The sequence below is a fragment of the Eulemur rufifrons genome, chromosome 15 (genome assembly GCF_041146395.1).
Source record: "Eulemur rufifrons isolate Redbay chromosome 15, OSU_ERuf_1, whole genome shotgun sequence".
Taxonomy (NCBI): domain Eukaryota; kingdom Metazoa; phylum Chordata; class Mammalia; order Primates; family Lemuridae; genus Eulemur; species Eulemur rufifrons.
Genome location: NC_090997.1, coordinates 12,736,662 through 12,761,743, shown reverse-complemented (window position 1 = coordinate 12,761,743; position 25,082 = coordinate 12,736,662). Strand labels below are relative to the sequence as shown.

Genomic DNA, 25,082 nt, shown 5'->3' with positions numbered 1-25,082 from the left:
AGAGCAAGACAAGGAGGCCCAGAGAGGTTGAGCAACTCGCTGAAGGTCACAGCGCCAGAAAACTCTACTGATGTCAAAAGTAGAGCTCAGCTCTGTCTACTTTCAAATCCTTTCTTCCTACCGCCCGTGCCCAAACGCAATGACAACAGCCAGCCTTTCCTGGGTCCTCACAGCATGCCAGTCACCACCCTAGGCCCGTCCACATTTCCCTGAACGTCAGTGTCTCATCTCTGGGACGGAGACACTACTGCCTACGTCTGGTGTTGAAAGGGTGATGTGATGTTCGTATACCACACACTGCGAAATGGGTGTCATGGTGCCTGTTTTACAGATGACAGCCGGGATTCAGAAAGGTGATTTTGTCCTAAGACATAATTTAGAAGCTGTCAGGGTTGAGGCTGTCTTTTGGGTTTGGGTTTTGGACCTCAGGGCTTAGAATTAGCAGCCGGGTGCTCACTGGGGCAGCACATGCACCAAAATTGGAACACTACAGAGATTAGCATGGCCCCTGTGCCAGGACGACACACACACTTGTGAAGTGTTCCATATTTAAAAAAAAAAAAAAAAATTAGCAGCCGGGATTTGAACCCAGGCCATCAGGCTGGGCCAGACCAGCAGTGACCCAGTGTTACCAATTCTGATAGCCAGATAGAAGGTTATTAATAGCCATGGAGTATTTACTGCTGCACAGTCAGCAGTTCCCAGAGAGCCGCTCGGGGTCACGGGACCACAGCCAGGTCAGCCCCCCGCCCCCCAGCCCCGGGGGGCTCGTCCTGAGAAGCTGACTCCCTAGCTGGGCTTCATCCGCCCCCTGGGAGCCCTTACCCAACCAGGCGGCCGCCCCGTGACTAGGAATGGTGACCCCTGTCACACTTGTGTGTGTGCAAGCCCGTGTGGATGTGCTCGTGCGGAAGAGGCTCTGTAAGAACCAGGTGTCTCACTCTCGGGGGGAGGATGCCTCGGGAGGGCTGCTGGGGGCAGAGCTGCCCCCACGATGCCCGACCTCCAGTCCCACTGTCCTGTCTCTTTCTCAAGCTGGCGGGAGAGCAGCTGGGGAGGGAAGTAGGGGAGCCCTGGGGTGGGGGTGGAAATGCCTTTGGAAGCCAAAAGCAAACAGCTAAGCAAACACCCTTCCTGAATAGCTCCTGGAAGACATCCTCCTGCTGCCTCTCCAGGAGACGGGATCCCAGCTCCCAGAGTCCCAGGGAAAGCCTTCTTCTCCCCCACCCTAGTCCCAGAGCCCCACCCCAACCTTTTCGCTCAAAGATCCCGGAACAAGCAGGTTTTCGTCCTGAGGGAGCTTCTGAGGTCAGCCCAGGGGGCCTCCACTGTAGGTCCCTTAAATGACAGCTGGCCCAGGCCGCCCGGCCCAGGCCCCAGTGTTTCTTGCCCAGAGGACAGCTGTACGTACAAGGGTGGACATCAGGCCTCCTCCACCAGCCTGGAGATTCCTGCTGTGTTTGGGGGGACATAGAAGATTGGCCTGTGTTCTGGGCCTGTTCGTTTGTCCACTGATGCCACAAATACTCATGAAGCCCACCTTGTGCCTGGCCCTGGGTTCAGAGCCGTGGGCCATCGCCCCTGCAGGAGGGCTCTCTCCACGCTCTCCCTGCCTTTCAGCCCACCCTTTTTCTCCCTCCTGGGCTCCAGGGCTGAGCCAGCTCTGGCTCGCCTCACTCGTCAGCAGGAGAGTAAGGATGTACGCTGGAAAAGATGGGGACAAAACGCAGCCAGAGTGCTTCAGGGTTTTTTAAGTAAGAAAAAAAAAAAAAAAAAACAGGCTGGGCACAGTGTAATCCTAGCTCTCTGGGAGGCTGAGGCAGGAGGATCCCTTGAGGTCAGGAGTTCGAGACCAGCCTGAGTAAGAGAGAGACCCAATCTCTACTAAAAATAGAAAAATTAGCCAGGCATGGTGGTGTGTGCCTGTGTGCCTGTAGTCCCAGCTACTCAGGAGGCTGAGGCAGGAGAATGGCTTGAGCCCAAGAATTTGAGGTTACAGTGAGCTATGATGACGCCACTGCACTCTAGCCGGAGCGACAGAGTAAGACTCTGTCTCAAAAAAAAAAAAAAAGCTAAAATGTACTAAAAGGGGAGCTCAGAGAGAAAAAAGCATTGGCAAGGAGACTAGAATAACAACGTAATTACAATGACCATTTTTGAGCACACCCTGCAAACCAGTCAGTGCACAAGGTACTTTCACACGTCCACATCACTTCATACCCTCAAACTCCACCGTGTAAGTGTTATCGTGCCCATTCGAGAGATGAGAAGGTTGAGGCCCAGGGAAGTAATTTGTCCAGTGCAGAACCAGGAATCCAATCTAGATCTGCCAGAAGTCTTGGTGGGACTTAGGGCGGCCCAGATAGGGCTCTGCAGAGGCACCAGGCAGGGCATCTAAGGAGAGGTCCCTACGGGATGACCTCACAGGCCATCACCCCATCTCTTAAAGGACTTCCAGTCCCGGGATGGTTGGCCCGGCTACAAACAGGGAGTGGGAGCATAGTTTTCCTGCAGGCAGTCAGAGGAGGTGACAAGTGGGGTTCTCAGCCCTCTGCAGCAGAGGGGACAGGAGGAGCCCCTGGAAAGGGGCATGTGTTGGCAGCTGCCCCACTTGGAACCAGATCCAGGGACCATCAGGGATGTGTGGGGAAACATCAGGGCTCGGGCTGGGGAGCCATGCACGGCTGTGACAAATGGAGAAGCCCTTTGGGACTGTGAATGCACGTGGGGGGCAGAGGGAAGGATGGGGTCAGAACCCCGGAAAGGGTTCATCTAGCACCAGCATCCGGCGACTCTGCACAGCCTCAACAGCCAAATGAAGGCAAGGTGGTGCCTTCCTGAGACTGGTTTCCATCTTAATCAACCAAGAAGTGTCCGATGGAGGGCGTCCTGTCTCCTCCCTCAGACTGGAAAGCCTGTGAGGGCAGGGAGCGTGCTGAGGGCGAGGGCGTGTCGCGCTGAGACTGGGCGCTCCCTGAGGGCAGTACTTATATTTCCTTCGAGAAGAAAATAATTCTCCAAAGGCAAATGCAGCCTTTGCAAATCTTTTCCAGATCCCAGCCCTCTCTTGTCCTGGGGAGCCCAGGGCCCAGCCTTGCTCCCACAGGCACCTGTACCTGATGCGTCCTTTCCTTTGAATCGCTGTCCTTCCGTCCCAGCGCTTCCCCTTTCTGAGTCACCCCTTCCATCCCGTCCTCAGAAGATGCTTAGCCAGGCCCCGTCTTTGCCCTGTATTTTCCTTTTCCAGGCAGATTATAAATATTTACTGATTCCTTCCCTGCCCTCCCCTCTTCCCCATGTCCTGATGGATAATGTCCCGTGGATGCAGCTGAATTATCTCTCCCCCAGCAACTCTGAGGCCAACCTGGTGGGGCTTCCCAAGCGTCATCTGGCTCATACTAAAGCTACTCCTAGTCCATGAGAGACCATCCTACATGTCCTATGTCGATGAGGCCCGCTTTCTCTTGGCGAGACTTAATAGAACTGAGTCCCTCTCCTCACTCCAGAAATTAGGATGATACTTTGTCCTGCCTGGGTCAGCCCTTGCCCTGAGTCTTCCCACCACACTTAGCACAAGGACAGACCCCCGGGGTCTGATTCTCTTATAAACATGTCCTTCCTTCCTTGGATGTCCCTCCACCCCCTGAGACCTGCATGCATACCAGTAAAACCTTGTGGATGGGAAGGGACGAAGGTCCTAATCCCAAGGCAGTGACCATTTAGTTGGATGGTTTAGTTATTACTGTTGGGTAAGAACGACCCCAAAACTTAGTAGCTTTAAACAATAGCCCATACATTTGCTTACAACTCAGTAAATTTGGACAGGAGATGTCTTCTCTCTACTTTATGTGTTGTTGGCTGGAGTGACTCACCTGGCACTAAAGAATCCAAAATGACCTCACTCACGTGTTTGGTCCCTCAGCTTGAGGTGGTTGAAACACCTGGGGACTGGCTGAAGCCCTCTCTCTCCCTCCCTCCCCTCCTCTCCCTCCCTCCACGGCCCCTCTCTCCAGCAGGGTAGTTGGACTTCCTTACAGCATGGCAGCTGCCTTCCAAGAGCACAAAAATGGAACTTACAGTGCCTCTTAAGGCCTACACCTAAAAGTTCCAGACTATCTCTTCTGCCACACTCTTAGTCAAAGCTGGTCATAAAGCCAGCCCAAATTCAAAAGGAGGAAAAATAGACCCTACTTCTTGCTGGGAAGAGAGCACGTGTGCACAGGGATGGGAAGAACTATTTGCACACAGGCCGCTACAATGGTCCTAACACTCAACACTGATCCAGAGTCACCAAGTCCTGTGTGGATCCAGCCACTCTCCTTGCAGGCGGTGCTGTTGGAGGGAGGAGAGTGGGCTGGCAGTTTCCCTGGAGAAGCAGGGGCTCTAAAGGCCTTTGAGGGCTCTGACCAGGGTAGGTAGCTCCTTTGGGGGAAGGGAAAGGGTCTCAGGCCAGGCAGAACAGAGAAGCTCCAGGGAAAACAATGGCCAGATCGCAGGGTGTGAGTCCCACAGAGGGGAGATGAGCTGGGAAGGCAGGGCAGGTCTTCGAACTTCATTAGGTCTTCTCTGGGTCCTGAGAGATCCTTGGGAAAGGCTCCAGGGGAGTGTCTGAGCAGGTCTTATACAACTGGGGGATGTGGCATTTTCATTTTCTCCTTCTTTTCTCCCTGGTCTATTTCAAGATTGTTTCTGTTATCCAAGGCTGCGTGTTGCAATCTCTTGCGTGCTTAGGTTTCTGTCTTCCACTGACGAGCCCCAGCCCCTGGAGACATCTCTTGCCTTGCCTTGCCTTGCCTTACCACACTTGGGGAAGTCTGGATTTCAGCCCTGGGTTTGGCCACCGTTATATCCTCCCCCTGTCCCACTTTTCTTCTGCCTGTTTGTATTCAGTCTAGACGACTCATTTTTACTTGTTTTTTTTTTTTTTTTTTTTTTTTTTTTTTTTTTTTTTTTTTGTTGAGACAGAGTCTCACTTTGTTGCCCAGGCTAGAGTGAGTGCCGTGGCGTCAGCTTAGCTCACAGCAACCTCAGACTCCTCGGCTTAAGCGATCCTACTGCCTCAGCCTCCCGAGTAGCTGGGACTACAGGCATGCGCCACTATGCCCGGCTAATTTTTTCTATATAGATTTTTAGTTGTCCATATAATGTCTTTCCATTTTTAGTAGAGACGGGGTCTCGCTCAGGCTGGTCTCGAACTCCTGACCTTGAGCAATCCACCCGCCTCGGCCTCCCAGAGTGCTAGGATTACAGGCGTGAGCCACCGCGCCCGGCCTCATTTTTACTTGTTGATGTCCTGCCCTAGCCTGGGGCAGCTGTGGTGTGGTGGAAAGAGCACTTGAGTTGGAGTCAGAAAAGCTGGTTTAAATTCTGGCTTGGCCATTTACCGGTTGTGTGTAAATTTGGGCAAGTTATTTACCCTTTCTGAGCCTCCTGCTTCTCATCTGTTAAGCAAGAATAATGAGCCCCGTCTCCAGGAAGGCTAAAAGGAGGAAACAGTACTGTCACTGATGAAGAGGCCTTTGCTCCTAATCCCTACTGGCTGACTCTGAGTTCACTTCTAGCCAAGCCCTGCTCAAGTCCCCACTTGCCCAGCAAGCCCTCCACTAGCCATTCCTGACATCTTTATAGAAACCTTGTACCTATCGCCATAGTCTTGGCATGAAATTCTCAGTCTCCAGGTCTGTTTCAACATCAGTCATTTAACAAATGTTTATTGAGCACGTACTATGTTCCAGGCACCGTTCCAGGAGCTAGAGATGCCATGAACAAAACAGACAAAATCTCTGCCCTCGTGGAGTTTGCATTCTAGTGGGGAGAGAGAGAAAAAAAGGGAAGTCAACTGTCCAAAATGGTAGCCACTAGTCACGTGTATACGTGGAGCACTTGATATGTGGCTACAGAGAATTGAGGTATGCAACAAGTATAAAGAGTACACCAGTGAATTCAAAGACTTAGTACCAAAAACTGTAAAATCTCTCATTAATATTATATTGATTAGATATTGAAATATTTTAGATATGTTGAGGTTAAATAAAATATATTATTAAAATTAATTTCACTTGTTTCTTTTTACCTTTGGAAATACGGCTCCCAGAAAATTTTAAATTACATATGTGGGCCAGGAGCAGTGGCTTACACCTGCAATCGTAGCACTCTGGGAGGCTGAGGCAGGAGGATCGCTTGAGCTCTGGAGTTCAAGACCAGCCTGAGCAAGAGCGAGACCTCGTCTCTACTAAAAATAGAAAAATTAGCCGGGTGTGGCGCACTCCTATAGTCCCAACTACTCGAGAGCTGAGGCAGGAGGATCGCTTGAGCCCAGGAGTTGGAGGTTGCAGTGAGCTATAATGATACCACTGCACTCTAGCCTGGGCAACAGAGCAGAGACTCTGTCTCAAAAAAAAAAAAAAAAAAAAATTACATATGTGGCTCACATTATATTTCTTTTGGACAGTGCTGTTCTAGAGTTTATTAGGTGACAGGTACTACAGGAAAAATGATGGGATCATGAAAAGGAGGAGCCCGAGTGCAGACTGGGAAGGGGGGTCCATTGTAAATGCAGTGGTCAAAGTAAACCTCACTGAGAAGGCAGCAAGACTTGAAGGTGAGGGAGCCAGCCACACTGCCATGTGTGAGGAAGAGTGCTCCAGAAGAGAAGGCAGCCTGTGCAAAGGCCCTGGGGCAGGAGCATGCCTACTACATTTGAGGAACAATGAAGCCAGTGTGGCTGGAACTGAGTGACCAAGGTGGGGGGGTCAGAAGTCATTGAGTAATCAGGGAGGTGGTGCAGGCCTTTTAAGGCCATTTGGCTTTATCTCTGAGTAAAACAGAGACTCTGAAGGGTTTTGAGCCAAAAGTTGGCATGATTTGGCTCCCATTTTAACAGGCTCACTCCGGCTGTTGTGTGAGAATCAACTAAAAGGGAGGCCAGAGGAGATTCCAGGAGGCCAGTTTAGAGGCTCTGGCAAAAGTCCAGGTGGGATGACAATAGCACCTACCTCCCAGGGCTGTTGTGCAGATTCAGTGTTAGCCAGAGTAGATGCTGACATGTGTTAGATGATTGGGAAAGGAGCACTTACTAGAGCAAAAGCTCCCTGAAGGCAGAGACCTTGCCTCCTGTCCTCCACACAGCGTAGGCGAAGGGCCCAAAGAGCCCACAGTGCCTGTCACCCAGGGCATCTTCCCACCCTGGGGGCATCTCCCCCTAAAGGACCACAGTAGCCTCCTACTGGCCTCTCTGCTGCTCGCACTGTTGCCAGGCACCATGGAAAAGCGTGTCTGACCGGGCCACTCCCCGTTTGTGGCTAAGCTTCTCAGCTGTTGCCCATCCCGGCCAGGTCTCAGGCTCCTGGCACTGAGCCGCAGACTCCTCTCCAGCCAACCTCCACCCCTCTCCAGCCTCAACCCCCTCACCCACTCCCTGCCTTTGCTCGCACACCCTCCCTTCTGCCTGGGATGCCCTCCACCCTTTCACCTCCCCCTGCCCTGTTCCGCCTGTCTTCTACCCATCCTTTGAGGGGCAGCCTAGATATAATATCACGGGAAGACCTCCCCCCGCAGCCACCACCCCCAATACAACTCCCACCCTCAAGCTAGATCAGATGCCCCCAGCACATTTTATCCACTTGCTATTCACAGATTTATAATTCTGTGTCTCCCCACCCACTCACCCTCACCAGATCCTTGAGGGGTAGAGTTGTGTCTTATAACAGCGTCCTATGCCACAGCACAACAGCTGGCCCAATATTTATTCAAACCATATTTATGGTTAGAGGAAGTGGATTAGGAAGCATTGCTCTGCAATGTCAAAGACCCAGACAGATTCCATCTTCCCCAGGACCAGGACAGGAGAGAAGGCACATGCAGCAAGGTGGGGCAGGGAGTCCCATCAGTGGCAATCAGACCTGTGGGTCTCTCTTTCAGAGGTTCAGGGACTCACTAAATTATACCCTGGGGTCGCAGCCTCCCAGCAACACCCCCTTCCCGCTCCCAGCCTGTAGTGTAACCAACAAGACCCCACAGCAAAACACAGCCCTCTCCTATCTCCTGGGCAGCAAGCTTGGAGACACGGCCAGTCCTTCCTTGACCGAGGGACAGTGGCCTGCATCACCCAATTCCTGAAGGCAGCATTCCCCCTTGCAAGGGCCCTCGGCTCCTAAGGAGCTGTCTCCCCTACCCCCACTCCCAGGGCTCCCCCAGGACCAGCCCAGACAGAATGGAAGAACGTTGCCCAGTACAACGAGGTGGGTCACCCCATATCCCACACATCAGACACCCCTTTCCCAGACCTAAGACAAATGCCATGTTCCCCAAGAGAGGAGGGAAACGGGGCCAGAGGAGGTCAGGAACAAGGATTCAATGGAGAAGGAGAAACCAAGAGGAACTTTGAGATCAGAATTAAATTCTTTAATACAAAATGCCTTTTTTAAGATATATCTGTATTTCTTTGTCGTTGTTTAAAAATAAATATGTACTACGGAATATCTCGAAAAACTGCACTAGAGACAAAGACGTGATGTTAATATCTTTTTTCCCCCCACAATTATTACGGATAAACAGTAGCACCAATAAATAAATGATAACAAATATTAAAATTAAAAAAGGAGAGAGATTTAGTATGTAGAATTCTCTATTTTTTCTTGTTTTGTTTTTACATATAAAAAACAGAATAGCAATGTCTATTTTATCAGAATCACATATATACATAAACATATATATATATATATACACACAAACACAAGTTGCCAAATATATATATAGTATGTAGATGTATATTGAAACCTCATTTCAAAGGAATGTGTGGTAGGGGGCCAAGGGAAAGGGGAGGGCAGAGCTGAGTGTTAGCAAAATTAAATATCTGTTCAGGACAAGCTAGTGACTGTCACCGATCAGGGAAAAAGAGATTGGAACCACGGATTTTATACATAAAAACCAGTACAAATAAGATAGAGCAAGAGAGAACAAGAGATACATCTCATAAATAGTTGAAATTAAATATTAACCAAGAATACTGAAAAAAAACCTAGTCTTTAATTAAATTAACTGTTTTAATTTCTAATTAAAAAGGGATATTAAATAAGTACCGTATATAAAACATTTTCTCTTTTCTCTGCCTCCACAGTGGGCACGTGGATCCTGCCCTGTCTCTCTGTGCCTCGGGAAGGAAAGGGTCGGGGGGCGGAGGAGGGTTAACCACTCACACACAGCCAGGTCTCCTGGGGGGACAGAACTAGTGGTTTCAATGGTCTGAGGACATTAGGTCCCCCTGGGCTGCTCCCCAGGAAGGGGTGGCAGGAAGAGGACCAGGGTGGGTCCCAGGAGGAGAAGCTGTCTCCAGGCTGCTGCTTCCACCAATGTCTCTTCTCTTGGCTGGGACCTCTGTCAGTGGCCCCCTGGGCAACTAGGAAGCGGGTGAGAGCAGAGGAGGGCCGCCCAGGCTCCTGAATCTTCCAGGCAGTGCCCCGGGGGGCAAGATGCCCATGTAGCACGTGGAGAGGATCCCCAAAGCACAGCAATGTCCCGAAGCTCCACAAACTCCTAGTTGGAGCCAGCATCCTCGTCACTGTACCTGTCATACATCTTTCTGTCCATTTGACTCAGGGTAGAGGCTTGGGGCCAGGGCTGGGTTTGTCGGTGTTCCCAAGGGTGGGTCATATTTGCCCCCATGCCCTGGCCTTGCACGTTCCCAGGCAGGGGAGAGGACCCTGGCCCCCTAAAAGGGACAAAAAAAATTATGCCAGAGTCTTTCGTCCCATCCTCTTCCCTGTCAGGATCTGGGTGGTGACATTCTCCTCAAACTCAAGTCCACAGCAGTCAAATACATCCAGTGAAGACACCAATAACATTAGCACTGTTAATTTAAAAAAAAGAATATATATATTTTATATATATAAAATATATATATTTATTTTTATATATATTATATATATATATAAACGTATGTATGTGGGTGGGTGTGTCTACAGGAATCCCAGAAATAAAACTCTCTAATCTTCCGGGCTCGGTGATTTAGCAGCAAGAAAAATAAAATGGCGAATCCAATTCCAAGAGGGACCGTGCTTGGTCACCCGCCCGGGAATGCTTCTGCCGGAGTCTCGCCCTCCGGCCCCAAAGTGCTCTGCGCAGAGTCTCCTCTTCCTTCATTTCAGGTTTCTGGTCGATAGTGACGGTGGTGTGGTGGCGGCAGCGTGGCTTCTGTGTCGGTCGTTCCGTATCGGTCTTTCCTGGTGAGAGGTCTGGTTCCCGAAACCCTGAGGGAGGCTCCTTCCTCCTGCACGGCTCACCGCCTCGGCTTGTCACATCTGAGGGAAAGGGGAAACCAGGGCTGCGGTTAGGGCCAAGTGGGAAGGCCGAGCCATGAGGCAGGCGGCCGCCCCACGAGAGCAGAGAGGCCAGGAGAGGTGCCGTCCTGCGACAGAAAGCCACAGTGTGAGGGAGCGCCCCAGCCCCCGGCCCCGTCCGAGCAGCGGCTGCGCATGCTCGGGGGCTCCCAGTCTGCCCTCTAGAGCTTGCAATCTACCGGGGACAAGACAGAGACGTGGGAACACTTTACGAAGCGACAAATGAACAAGTACCAAAGAACAGTCCCTACTTGACATTTAAGAGCTGATGGGCGACCAGCGTTGGATGAAGTTAATCAGAAGAGGCCCCTGCAGAGGAGGTTGCTCAGCTCTCCGCAGGGCTGGTATGAGGAAGAGGACGGGCAGGGCCTTCGGGAGGGCACCCTGCGCCAGGGCAAACTGGCAGAGGGGAGGGCCTGCCCTGGGCGTGAGGCTCCCGCCCCCGTGCAGCCAGAGGGCCTGGGCCCTGGGAGGGTGGCGAACATGCCCACCTCCCGGCCTTGACTGTGGGCTTCATCTCTCTGGACCTGGCCGGCAGGCCCGGGTCCTAGGCTGCCTTTCCTTTCTAATACGCTGTTTAACTTGGGGTGGGGGCGACGATTTGGTGGTTTCACTATTCCTGTGGAAGCAAAGGGGACCTCCCAGAACTTTCTCCTCACGCTCCTGCCCCTGGGCTGATTATCTGTTATCCTCCGCACCTCGATGAGACAGAGAAGGCCTGGCCCTTCTGAGAGCCTGAGAATGGGGGTCCTAAGACTCCGATCCTGGAAACTAAAATTCCCAGATACAGCCAGGTTGGGGGTTAGATGCGGTCACTGGAGGTTAAAGTAACTGCAGTTAGCTCCCAGGTCGCTTCACACCCCACTGCCACCCCAGACAGTCTCTCTGCAGAACAGCCACCACAGAAACCCTAAAATGGCAAGTCTCTCATCAGCCCCAAGGCCCCCTGGGAAATTGAGACCCCTCATCCAGCCCTGGAGTGAGGCAGAGACTCCACCCCTCAACACTAATGTACACTTCCTGTCTTCACATGGTGCCAAGACAGACAGAACCCCACAACTCAGGGCCTGGTTCTGGTGTCCCTGAGCACTCACAAGCCACAGGAACATTGGCGGGGGCCGGAGGGGACACTCCAAGGACTTTGTTAGTGGAATGTCTGCTAACTGGGAGGTGCCTTGGCCCTACCCGAGGAATCCCCATAGAAGCCCCTCCTCCCTGGGTGGAGTTCACCCTGGTCCAGAAGGCCCCTCACTTGGAGCACAGGCCAGTGGTACAAAGAATGCTGATGGAGGCACCCAAAGATTGCCTGCTATTTGTCATGGCCCTGTGCTCCCCTGAACTCAGTCGTGTATTCACTCATGAACTTGACACTTCCTTGGTCCCCACATGGACAAGGAACAGAGGCACAGATGCCTGGGGCTCACACGGTAAATGGAGGTTAAGGCCCAGGTTCAAGGAATTCACAGCCTAACGTTAGGAGAGTGAGCTCAGCCCCCTCCCTCCACCCACCCTGGGGGCATTTGGAAATGTGCGGGCTACTTCAGGTTGTCACTCTGACTGGAGGGGGCTTAAAGGTATCTAGCGTTCTCAGATGCTACACCTCCTTCAATGTGTAGGAAGAATTACCCTGTCCTAAACCAACAGCCAGAGCCCTTGCCCTCAGGGAGCCCCAGTCTGAGGGGAGACACGGCCCTATCCTTGGAGAGCCCCAGTCTGAGGGGAGACTCATCCCTGTGCTCAGGGAGCCCCAGTCTGAGGGGAGACACGGCCCTATCCTTGGAGAGCCCCAGTCTGAGGGGAGACTCATCCCTGTCCTCAGGGAGCCCCAGTCTGAGGGGAGACACGGCCCTATCCTTGGAGAGCCCCAGTCTGAGGGGAGACTCATCCCTGTGCTCAGGGAGCCCCAGTCTGAGGGGAGACACGGCCCTGTCCTCAGGGAGCCCCAGTCTGAGGGGAGACTCATCCCTGTTCTCAGGAAGCCCCAGTCTGAGGGGAGACACAGCCCCATCCTCAGGGAGCCCCAGTTTGAGGGGAGACACGGCCCCGTCCTCAGGGAGCCCCAGTCTGAGGGGAGACACGGCCCTGTCCTCAGGGAGCCCCAGACTGAGGGGGGGAGACTCATCCCTGCCCCCATGAAGAAACCCCGAGGGGATGAGAAGTCTCTGAAGTACCGACTCCGGAGAGCAGTGGCAAGGCCCGCTGAGAATGTTGCGCTCTGCCGACATGGTTCCACACCCGGAAGGGCTCTCAGTTTCTCAGCACGAGTACCAGAGGTCGTAACAACATCAGGACCAACAGCCACTACGAGCAGCAGGACCACAGGACACAACACACAGCTTGCGTCCACACCACCACATTAAGCCACACCAGCCTACCCACTCAGGCAACCAGAGCAACCTCTGAACAGGCCCCGCCAGGCTGGACCAGCGCCCACAGCCCACCTCAGGGGCCTCACAAGCAAAGAAAGTAGCAGTCACCAGGCAGGCAGCTAGAAGCCAAGCAAGCAGCTGGCCCCTCTCAGGCGCGCGCGCTCTCTCTCTCTCTTTCTCTCTCTCTCTCTCTCTCTCTCCATCTCTGTGTGATGCCCCTCTCTGACTCGCTCGCCCTCTGGGAACCAACCTGCAAGTACGTTCGTTTAACTCAAGCTGCCTCGCCTTGCAACGCGAGTCTGTGTTTTTGCAGGAACATTTACACGTCTGCGGATCTTGTACAAACAAATGCTTTCTCCGCTCTGAGCAAGGCCCACAGGGACTGCAAAAAGGCAAAAGGAAAGACATCTAAGCTAGAGCATCAGCAGAGAGAGAGAAAAAAACACCCATGCACAACCCCCTAACACATCCACAGCTGCATCCCCACCCGGCTCCTCAGCCCCCAGGTCCTTCCAAGCCCTGGAAGGGTGGAAGCACTACAGCAGAAGACAGAGTGGCGGAAAGAGGCAGCACTGGCTAGACGCCTGCCCACAGGAAGAGGCAGGCACAGACAGGCAGAGAGTGCAGGAAGAGGCTGCCATAAGGGGCAGTGCTGTGTCCCAAGGAGACAAGGATGAGTCTCAGGCCGCAGGGCCCCAACTGCTGCTGTCCCCAGATGAGCACACCTTGACTCTTCACCTTCGGGGACATTTGGGGACCACTGAGATCGCCAGGGGCCACCTCTTCCCTGTGCAAGGGCTCAGGTCCAGGCCCCCTCACCAAATGTAGGCTAACGTAGGGTGTGATGGTAGGCTAAGCCCAGAGGCAGCGTCCACAGGCCAGGCCACTGGTGGCCAAGGGGTTCAGGGCAGCCACAGCCTCCACAACCCAGAGGAAGAGGCCACGCTACAGGGAGGCTTCTATGAGTGCCCTGGTGGGGCTGGAATACGGGGTTCCTCTCCAGAGGCCCAAGTCCACGAGGAGCCAAGGCACTTCCACGAGATGAAGAGGGCCTGTTACACGGTGCTTGACCACACCCAAGCTCCTCCTTCAGCTGACAACAAGCTGCCTCCGGTCATTCATAGCCCTTCCTCATGCCATGCCTGCCCTACCCACCACCCTCAGCTTCCAGACAAGTGTAGAAGCCTAGAACAGTGGAAACCAGTTGGGTGAGCAAGCACCATTGCTTGGCACCCATGCCAACATGGGCCCGCCACCAGTGCCCAGTGGGTGAGAGAAAGTCGGTGCCCAGCCAAGCCAGAGTCCCCTCCCTGAATCCTCCAGGCCCGCTAGGGCCCCCCACCCAACCTCAACCCTGGACCAGCAACACCACCACCAAATGTACCCATTGGTGCCAATTAGTGGAGTGAGAGTGAGAGAGAGACACGGGCCAGAAGGGAAGGAGAGAGCCAGGAGGGGTCAAGGGAGGGAGGCAGCGTTATGGGGTACTGCAGGCAGGGCTCTGATATGGAGCCAGGGAGGCTCCAGGGAGTTAGACAGCAGCGGGCACCAACGTACACGCTCCAGGATTTATACCGGGATTTCTTGCGCTTTCGTTTTTGCCCCTTTCCCTTTCCTCGAACTGATTTTCTGGAAAATAAAAAAACAGAGACAGACAGAGAGAGAACGAGGGAGGGGGAAGGGGACAGCAAAAGAAGCAGTGAGGAGGGCAGGGGTGCGAACAACCGCAACAGAGCCGCGCAGGGGCCTGCTTCCTGCAGCAAGGCGTGGAGGGAGACGGGTGGTCTCTGGGAAGGCGGCCACACAGCAGCACAGGTGAGCCTGGGCAGCATGCACCGGGTGGCTCCTTCTCCTACTGTGCCCATCCTGGGGTGGCAAACTCAGCCCTGGGCAAGGCTTTCGGTGGGAAGCAGAGACTGGGTGGAGGACGCAGGACCCAAGAGCCTCCATGCTCACAGCAGCTCCTGGTCCCAGGCAGGGGGCAAAGCCCTGAGGCAGGCTCTTCGCCCAGCAATTCTGTACAAGTCTGACCTTGAAGGTCAGGGGCGATAAAAAGTAGGCCAGACATTGGGGAAAAGGTCAGAGATCTCACTTGATCGGCGATGGGGGGCAGTGCTTTAGGCACCTTCTGCCTTCATTTCCAACTATAGTAACAAGGGGTCCTTCAAGACCTGCCTCTGGGAATCCCAGTGTGGGGGAGCAGCTACCTTGAGATCTGGCACAAAACCAAGAGTAGCACAAGAAAGGTACCAGCCCGCCCAGCCATCACCTGGGCTGAGATGTCCTGCGGCCCCCAGAAGGCAATAGAGTGGGGTGGGAGTTAGGGAGGGTTGGAGAGGAGGGGCCTGGGCGGTGCTTGTCCTGTCAAAGCCTGCTACTCCATCTCACCAGGCTCTCTTCCGAGCCAGGCGAGCCCCCAGCTCTCCCCGGGGGCAAAGCAGTCATTTGGGGAAACAGGCAAGGGGGGCAGGCCGTAGCCTGTTCCCCTCAAGGGAACCAGCACTTTCCATGCCTGTCAGGCCCAAGAGAACACAACTCGGAATGTCTGTCACAGGGAAGAAAGGAAGAGGAGAAGGGACCAGAGTGGACAAGTCTGCTCTTCCTCAGGAGAAGGCGGCCAAAGGATGGAAGGAGGAGGGTCTTCGCATACTCACACTCTGGAAGCTGGGGGCTTAGGAAAGAGGCACAGGGATTGAGGCCTAGGGGACTTCAGTGTCCCCAGGGCAGTGGGGCCAGACAGGATGGGAAGGCAGGACACAGGTGCTCTCTCTCAGTCTCTTTCCCTGTAGGCCTGTCCCCAGTGCCAGCTGCTCACCCTGTCTTAAAGACTTGCTGCCCCTCACCCCATCCTGCCCCGACCCTCCATGCTGAAAAACTGGAAGCTTCTGAAAATGGTCATCATTCAACTTTTTCTCCCTGGCCAAGATGGTCGTGTGTCTACCGCCTGCCCTACTCCTCCTGAGGGGCACGCATCGAGAAAACCCTCAGCTGGCCCCAAATCCAATCGCAGCACCACGGTAGCCATCAAAAGAGGCCGTTTCCTCTGACGCACAAAAGCTGACCTCTCTGCCACCCACCTCCTCTCCCCACTGTGGGTGCCCTAGAACAAGCCAGGGAGCCGGTGTCCACATTGCTCCCTGACACAACAAAACAGCAAGGTAGGGAATGATCTGGAGACCTGGGAAGCATTGCTTCTTCCAAAGGAACTGCGAGGCTCCCAGCTAAGTTTTCTCACTAACCCTCGAGCCAGAATCCTGGAGTTGGCTCCATTCCACGACTGCTGCCACAAGTTCTCCACAAGACCAACTCCCTGACCTGGTGAGTCCATCCGATCCCCCAACAGAGGAAGCCAAGAGCCCCAAACCAAGACAACTGGCCAAGGAGAGAAAGAAGTGCTAAAGTCAGGGCCACTTACTTTTCTTGCTTTGCTCTATCTTTCTTTGGTCTGTAATGGGTAGGGAGAGAGAAGAGAAAAAAACAGAGTTAAAATGGTGATGATAATGCTAGGGATAACAATAACAGTAGGAAAACCTCAACATAGTATTTATGATGTAGCTACACTGTTTTAATGCCTTTATAAACAATAACTCGCTTAATCCTTATAACAATGCTATGAAGTACATACTAACATTGTGCCCATTTTACAGCTGTGGAAACTGAGGCACGTTGCTATAAAATGCCCAAGGCCACAGAGTTGGAAGGCGGACATGGGCTAACAAGGGCAACATGCTTCGCCCTGGAACAGCTCAGGGCCTGCAGCCATTTGCTGACTAAATCCGTGACTCCATCCTCACCTGCATTCACATTTGTTGTGCTGTAGGAAGCTCATCTCTCCTATGTGCTGGCCTTGGTGAGGTTTGATCCGCATAATCTGGAGGGGAAGGAAGCAGATCAGAGATTAGTGACCCAGCCAGCCATACCCAGATGGGACACTCCCGGGGCTCCTGCCACTCAGCACCCAGGGGTTCTACAGAGCAGGGGTGGGTAGTGGAGTTGGGGTGGACCAGGAGCTCTAGCAGGAAAGAGCCTTGGGACCACCCCAATTCCCCCAACCCTGCTGGCCTCAAGGAGCCCCTGCTCCACTTGAGGGCAGACATGGCTGCAAGGGTTGGCCAGGCTGGGAATTCAAATCCTGGGTTCTTACCACTCCCCATCCCCTCCCCTTCTTTCACCCCTTCTAGACCTCACCCTGACCCCTAGTAGCTACCAGACAGCCACCCCCTCCCCGTGTCTCACAGCTCCCTCCTGCCCTATCTAGGCTGAGACGTGCCCCGTCACCAGGTAGCACCAAAAGACTGGCTTTTTCTCATCCAGCTTCCCAAACAGAGCTCCCACGGAGGGAGAGTCCTCAGAGCTCCCTCCAAGAGAGGAAACGGGCTCACAGACAACAGCCCGCCCCTGAGCCCAGGAGGCAAAGGTCGAGGAGGAGGAGCAGGTGGTCAGGGCTTGCTGGGAACCTCGGCGTCCCAGGAAATGCAAACATCTTCTCCACAGAAGGCAAGACCCCACCATACCTCTTCCTGTCCGACTCAAAGGCAGAAGCCGGACAAGGCAAGTCTAGCTCCTCCTGGAAAGAGCTTCCCAGGAAATGACCCAGGACCACTGGTTCCCAAAATCTTATGCCCCTTCCTATTCCCCCTGCCCCCACTCCCCACAGGTGCCCACCTGCATAGTGATGTTGAACTCCTCAGTGGGCACGCACTCCAGGCCCTCATCATTGCAGCAACCCCCACATCGAATCACGGGTACACAGGACGGCTTGAAGATGAACTCGATCTCTTCAGGGTACTCCTGGTAGATGTCCACCAGGATCTCAATCGGATGGCAGTAGCTGCGCTTGTAGACGTCCATGAACTTCACTACTGCATGGGAGGGGGTGACATGAGCCCAGTGGGGAATACAAAAGAGAGCTGGCTAGCCCCTGTCTCTACCCAGCTCTGTAAAGCCACTCCTCAGGGCTTCCATGAGAAGTACCCACTGTCAGGCAAGTCCTTCTAAAAATCTAACTTAAGTCCCTTCTGCTGTGTTGGAAGGACTTCCCTAGGCTTTCCAACATCAACACTGATGAAGGGCTGTTTTTATTTCGAAGATTACATGATGCTGTCCAGTTCCAAGGGAGATGGCCTCCAACATCTGATCCCTTGGCCTCACTGTGACAGCTGAGCCAATTCCTGGGTCAGCCTTGATGCCAGAGGATAGTCTGAGCATGGGTACACATGTTGAGGGTGCTCTAAGCTTCCCCTGAAAGGAGGAACAGTCAGCTTTGCCAAGCTGGTCTCTATTTTCCTACAACCTCCCCACAGCCAGCCATAACAGCAGCCACACCAACATTTCTTGAGCACTTCCTACATGCTGGCACTGTGTACAGTAGTCCATAGTTATCATCTCACACAGTATTCCCCACATGGTACTATTAGAGAATAACATTTTGCCGAAGGGGACCTGGAGGCTCAGAGAGGCTAAGTGACTTGCCCCAAGGCCACACAGCTAGTAAGTGGTAGAGTTAGAATCAGCTCTGACACCAAAGGCTTCCCAAACCTATGCCATGCAAAAACAGAGAGGCTTCAGGAGGCACCTTGCCACCTGCCCGACTTCCTCCCCAGACGAGCTGAGGAGGTGGTGGGCATCTGCACGGGGGCTGGGTCCGCCAGGAACCAGCAGGTGGCAGTGGGCGGGCACGTTTTGCCGGCCCTGCCAGCCAACGATAACCCCGCCCAAGAGGGCAAACTGCTTGCATCATGGAAAAAACAGTGCTGCCACTGCAGCCACAGAGCATTTCTAGAAGCTGATCTGGAGGGAGAGCAGGGTAAAGACAGTTTCCCAGGCTGGCCGTGAAGCCTGGGGTGCATCGGAGCATGAAGGGATAATTCTGGGCCATAGGGGCGGGGCCCTTGAGAATAAATAAATGCAGGACTCCAGTGTGACTCCTCCAAATCATGGCCCAGCCTGCCACTCCCCATCATACCCCGCTACCACCACAGAGCAATCCTGTCCCTGAAATGGGTTCCCCTACACAGAGGGAAGAAATCACACCCAGCCAGCGAGGAAGCCCAGGCTGTGGCCGTAACTCAGTGTGACCTTGGGCCCGTCCCTCCCCTCTCTGGGGCCTCCGACTCAGCTCATCTGTATAAGTGGAATGGGCTCGTCTCTAAGGGCACTGAAACGGAGGCTGAAATGAGGGGTTTTGTCTTTCCAGCCCTGAGAACAACTGCCCTTTTCTCAGCCCGGGTAATACAAAGTTTGGAACTTCACCAACGCATCTTAAGCGTATGCCCTGTAGACCGCAACTGAGCCTCCTCATCGCTCCTCCCCGCAAGCTTTGTTTCCAAAAGGGTAAAGGAAGATGAGTCGGGGTATGTATACAATAGGTTGGAGGGGAGAAGGCCACAGGTGTGACAACATAAAGAACAGCAGGGTCAGCCAGGCCAGTCCCTCACCTTCCCCAAGGTCTCTACTTCTAACCAGACGACAGACCAGAATCCTTCTCTAACCCCAGAGGGCAAAGGTAAAACATTGTCAAAAAGAGTAAATGAGACCAGGAAGTCTGAAAAAAAATCGATTTTTAAGGCAGGTCTACACTTTAGATGACTAATCAAGAATTTTTGAACTGACCCTTCATCATGTTGGAACAGAGGTGGCCCAAACTTGCAGCCCCACCCAGGAGGGGATAGCAGAAAGGTCTGTCCTGGGCAAGGAGTTGGTAGCTGAGAGTAAAAAGACCTGGGTTGGGAATTTCTCTGAAAAGCTTCCCCCTGGAATCCCCAAGGCCTGTGGGAGGGAGAGGGGGCAACTTCGCCGGCACCCCTCATGTCCCAGCCACTACCTTCGAGGAGAGCTGGCCTCCTGTTGCACAAGCAGTATGCACACATACACTCCAACATCAGGCTTTCGTGGTTTTCCTTATTTATCGCAGACAACCTTTTTTCCAGCAAACAAAGACCATTTGTCTTGCCTCTCCCAGACCACAGAGACCACTGGGAGGCCAAAGGGGGTGGGTGGCACACTGGGAGCAAGGGGCCTGTCAGTGGCTGGAAAGCCAGGCCCTGGGCCAAGGAAAGAGTTCCTGGAGTGGAGAAGGAGGAGGCAGAACCGGCCGGGCATCACTACCCCTGGCTGCTACCCGCCACGGCCACACATGGGATTTAGGTCAAGGAAACTAGCCTGGAGGAAGACCCCGGGGCCTTCCCTCCTCAGAGGTGGCGAGCTGGGGGTGTGGCATCGAACTGGAGCATACGCCACATTCAGCGGTGGGGAGAGCCAGAGCGTCCCCAGAGAAATGGGAGGATCCCTGCTCCAAACCACAGCGGAACAAAAGGCAGGCAGACTCCGGGTTGGGCAGGGGGCGGGGCGCCTGGGAGCTACAACCAGCCCTCTGCTGGCCTGGGAGGGAAGTTCACAGCACCCAAACCCAGTCCACTCGGGCTTTCTCCACCCCCAGAGGAATGCAAACTGGGACAGGGAGGGGAGATCCCATTAGGCTGGCCCCTCTGCACCTCCAGCTCACACAGAAGGGTCACAGCCCCCACAGGTGGGATATGGCTACGTAGGAATTGACACTGAACATCCATCCTCCCCAAAAGCAGGGGTGGACAAGGGACACCTCCCCCAACATCTGGGATCCCTGAACACTGTCTTCCTCTCTGTGGTCAAGGCTCCCCCTCCAAATAAAATTTTACTGAAAAGAGCAGAAGAAAAAGACAAGTTCTGTTTCTAGCAGAAACCCAAACAGAGAAGAGAGTCATCAAGAAACTGAAAGGTTAACCTCATGGTACCCACCTCTTTTTTGGTCTTCATATAGCTATACCCCTTCCCCCTTCCCCCCTCCCCACAGGTGTGGAAAAGGAATAGGGCCTCCCACCCATCCCCTGAGGGGGCAGGGGCCCCCATCCAAAAACCAGGGGGACTCACCGTCACGGGTAGTGTGCTCTCCTTCTGTCGTGGGTGCAGCCTGGGACCACTGAGGACAGAACAAAGAGCGAGGTGTGGGCATGGGCAGGGGCACAAAGGCCCAGCCACCCAGCCCCTCCTCCCTCCTTGCTTCCCTCCCAGCCCACAGCCTCTGGCTTCTCCAAGGCTTCTGAGTTTCGAAGAGGGCACAGCCAGGAGTCCCCACGGGCACAGAGCATGCCCACCACTCCTGGACCACTCCAATTCTGAACCCAAGGAAGTTAAAGACTAACCAGATGTTGGGAGGTGGAGGCTCAAAATGCAGGAGGAAAACACCAGAATGCTGCACTGTCCAGGTCCCCTGTCCTGTCCCCATGTTTCCCTCTCCTTGCTCTCACTGCCCCCTTGATTTCCTGGTCCAAAGCCATGGGTAAGTATTAAGGTCAAATAGGAGGACAAATTTGGACTGGGGCAGGAAGGAAGGACTGGGGGCGAGAAAAACAACATGGTGACCTTCTCCTGCTGACATGACAAATACCAGGGTGAGCTGGTGTTGGAGAGGGAGGGGGTGCAGAGGACCAAAGGGTGCCAACCACCCTCCCCCATCCAAACTCTCCCAGTCCTCAGGAATATCTAGCATACCCACAGGTTGCTTAGAGGGGAAAAACACAGGAGGAAACCCCAGGGCAGGAGAGAGCCCCATTTCCCTCCCTGCACAAATCTCCCTAGAGCCTGAATAGATTTCCAAAGCCTCACCAGCTTCCCACGCCCACCGTTTTCCCTGGTGTCTTCTCCCTTCCAGAATGAGGAGGTCCCAAGCTCCTCTCACCTGGGCACCTTCCTCAAATGCCACCAGAGAAGCTCTTTATGCCTTAGCAATGCCCAGCCCCTAGGGGGCCCCCTGTACTACCCTAGGCCTGAAGCCTCCCCCAACCCTCCCTACCCCCACAGATCATTCCTCCCCTCCCCAGAAGCCGTGAAGGTCAACACATGCAGACATGTGGACCTGACAGCAACAAGCTGGCAAAGCTTCTCCTAGCCTGTCCTCAGGGTTTCTGGTTCCCACCGACTCCCCACCCCACCCGTTCTCCTCTTTCGTGCGGAGCCCAGAGAACCCCAGGACCTGCTGGGAGGGAGTCCCACTGTCTCTCTCTCTCTCCTTCCCACACACCCAAAATGCACCCCACCCAGGTCCTCCAGCCTTGCCCCCAGAGCCAAGGTCAGAGGAAGCCCCTTTCAAGGGAAGACAACAGAGCCCAGGCTCCCAGCTGGACAGCCTCCCACTGCTGAGGGACCCCCTGGTTCTGCACCTCAGCCCCTCACCCATTCCCACAACACCCCCTGATTTCCCCCTACCAACATTCTCCCTGCACCCTCCAATCCTCCTGGGCCCCAACAAGAAAAGGGGACAGAAACTTCATATCCCCTCCAAGGCCAGGGGGCACCGGAGCGGTGGTTCTAGGCAGGGAGGGGCCAGGTGCCCTTCTCTGGGGGCCTCTGAAGGTCACACTGTGGCCAGGCAGCCACTCCTCCCCCTCCTCCCTTCTTGGAGGCCTGAAGCCAAGGCCTTTGTGCCAGGGTCTGAGGAACTCCTGGTGGTAGAAGGGACCCCTGTCCATGTCCTTCCTTCTGTCTCCTCTCCAAAGGGGACTCTGGCTGAGGGAAGGTGTAGGGGGAGCAGAAAAGGACCCTTTACGTGGCTTTGAGAAGCAAGTTGAGTGGGCAAGTTTGGAGTTCCAAAAACCACCTGCTTCAACGCCCCATTTCACCAGGACAAAGTGTGTGTGAGGCTGGCAGGAGCTCCTTCCAAAGGTTCAGGAACGGCTATTCCCATGCTGCCCATGTCACAGCAAATTTCAAACCATTTCTCCAAAAGGGTAAAGTGGGCTAATGACACTCTTTAAACCCTGCCTTCACCCACCCCCATAAAAGCCACAACACAGCTCATTGGGAACTCTTAGGGAAGGGAGGGAAGCACACTGTCCCCAAGTCGGGACTTTCGGTAGTCTCGACAAAGCACCAGGGTGGGCCCCGACTTCTGACAGCGATCATCTTTTCCCTGGACTCTGGGGCTGGGGAGGGGTTAGATAGATCTTCTCAGCAGAGAGGAGTGAAAAATAAAGGGGTAGCAGGGGCTTCTCTCCATGCTAGGGAAGAAACGGGGAAAGGGAAGGAGGGTCAGGAAATTCATCCTAGCACAGAGCAAGGGTAAGGGCTGGGGACGGTGGGAAGGGGTAGGGATGGTTCTCCGCCGGGTCCCCGGGCTGGGGCTACCTCGAGAGGTCACCTTCCCGCGAAGGGCCGGCGGGGGGAGGGGCGCCGCTCGTAGCACTGGGCTCTGGGCTCCGGCAGCCGCGGCTCCGGGAACACGCGGCCGGCCAGGCCCGAGCTGATGTAATCTGCTCCGCGCCGCGCGCGCCCGGCCGGGCGGGGGAGGGCGGGCACCAAGCGGGACGCTAGCGGGGACGGGCGGGGGTGGTGCGGCGCAGGTGGCCCGGCAGGGAGGGGGGTCCCCGCAGCGATCCACCCCAAAACTTTTCCCAAACTCGCGGCTAAGGCCGAAGAGACCGAGTGGCAGTGACAGCAAGCCCCCTCTCTTGCCTGCGCCCTGCCCCCCTCCATGCTCTCCGCCCTCCCGTGGTCCAAGGTCCGAGCACTCCGCTGGCCGCGGGGCTCTGGCTCCCGCCCCCGCTGCCCCGACTTCCAGTTCGTTGGGGACCAGCGGCCGGGAGCAAACTTCAGCCTCCAGCCTCAGCGCAAGCCCAGCCCCCTCGGCCTCCTCCTCCGGCTCCCGCCCTCCGCTGGTCGGCCCAGATCGTACGTGCGGTGACTCTGGTGGGTGGGCAGGGCCCGCGTGGGCGGTGAGACTCTATCCTGGTGCCCTCCCACCTAGCGCGCGCCCCCTCCCCCTACACGTACGACGACAGAGGGGGATGCAGCGCGCCTGGTGCCCATGGACCCGCGTGGGGCACGGAGCCCCCACGCGCGCGCTCGCACGCACGTCCCCAGCCGGGAGAGGCGCTCGCAGCGGCCCGCGGCCCCAGGCGGGCACTGCCGCTTACCTTGGCATGGTGGAGGTAGAGCAGCAAGGCAAGGCTCCAATGCACCCAAGAGAGGAAAAAGTTCATGGTTTCAGAGGCCGGACTCGGGCCGGCGCGGCTTGCGCTCCCTCTCCGGCTCGGGCTGCGGGACGGCCCGCTCTCCTCGGCGCGTTGGCGGGCTCCTCTTCCTCCGGGAGCCGAGGCCCGGGCCAGGGCCTGGGGCGCGCGCGCGGCTGGAGCACTGTCTGCGCACACCGCCGCCTCACCGGTCCATGAGCCCGGCTTCCGAGCGCCGAGTCGCCACCGCGGGCCCCTCTCCTCTTCCTTCTCTTCTTCCTCCTCCCCCTCCTCCGACTGCGGTTCCTCCCGGCCCGAGCTAGCACTTCTCTCCGCTCCGCTCAGCTCGGCTCCCCTGGCGCGGACCACGTCTGCTCTGGAGCGAGAACAGCCCAGAAGTTGGACGAAAAGTTTCAGTGCAACGCCGCGAGCCCCGACCCCCTCCACGCCGCCTCCGGGCGCGGGCTCCGGCTCCTGCCCGCGGCTCGCTGCCGCGTCCACCGTCGGCCGCCGGCCGGGGAGGAGGTGGGCGCTGGGGCTGGGGGCGGTGTCTGTCTGTCTGTCCGTCAGCGCCGCTGGTCGCTTGCGGGATCCCGAGGGGGAGGGCTCACGCTGCGCTCCGGCGGTCACCCCCAAAAGCAGGTCACTCACTTTGCCCCGTCCCTCTCGCTGCTCGTTCTCCCGTGCGCTCTCTCTGACCCCGTCTCTCTCTCTTCCTCGACTTCTCTCTGGAGCTCTTGCTACCTCTTTCCTCTCTCTGCTGGTTTCCGAAATCCAAAGTGAGCTGGGGGAGTAAAGGAGCAATCTTCCCCAAACGGTCGGCCCGATTTAAGTGGGGAATAGGAAGCAAAAATAAATTAAAACGGGAAGCAATACAGTTTTTAAAAAATGTTTAAGAAAAGAGGGGAATAAACCCCGGATCAATGAATATCAAATTCCAGCGCGAGACCCCTGGCGGGTGAGTCCGCTGGACGGTCCGCCTCGCCGCTGCGTCTCGCGACAGAGCGCCGCTGCCGCCGGCTCCGCTTGCCCCTGCGCCGCGGCCTCCGCACAGCCCGGCTGCCCCACGGCTCGGCGATCTCCACCGACACCAGCCGACTAAAAAAAAAAAAAGGCCTGGCCCCGCCCCGCCTGGACCCCGCCCCCGGCCCGCCCTCCTGGGCGGGGCCAGGGGCCGAGCCGCTGCCCCTCGCCTCCGGCCCTGTGCGGGCGATTCGGGCTGCGGGCGCTGCCTTCGCCTGGGGACACCCGGTGTGGCCTGGGCCCCCCCAGCCCACCACAGCCGAGGGAAAGCTCGACCCCCACCAACGTCCACAGCCTGAAAATTACCCATCTCCCCCTGAAACTCTGCCCAGAGACACATACGCCCGCGGGGTATTGAGGGAGGAGGA

General features: G+C 55.5%; 1 protein-coding gene and 1 non-coding gene across 2 annotated transcripts; one reads left to right on the top strand and one right to left on the bottom strand.

The window, feature by feature from the left end:
- The first annotated feature begins 449 nt into the window (after positions 1-449).
- On the top strand, positions 450-553 carry LOC138396137 (U6 spliceosomal RNA). The gene has a single exon (XR_011235616.1). It is a non-coding gene; the product is annotated as a U6 spliceosomal RNA (small nuclear RNA).
- Positions 554-9,937: 9,384 nt separating this feature from the next.
- Positions 9,938-24,519, bottom strand: VEGFA (vascular endothelial growth factor A; the record flags this gene model as incomplete). Its single annotated transcript, XM_069489053.1, has 8 exons — positions 9,938-10,298; positions 12,957-13,088; positions 14,264-14,335; positions 16,122-16,151; positions 16,501-16,577; positions 17,372-17,568; positions 20,615-20,663; positions 23,656-24,519. Coding segments are annotated over 8 exons (1,443 nt in total), but the record flags the coding sequence as incomplete, so codon positions are not given.
- Between the last annotated feature and the right edge of the window lie 563 nt (positions 24,520-25,082).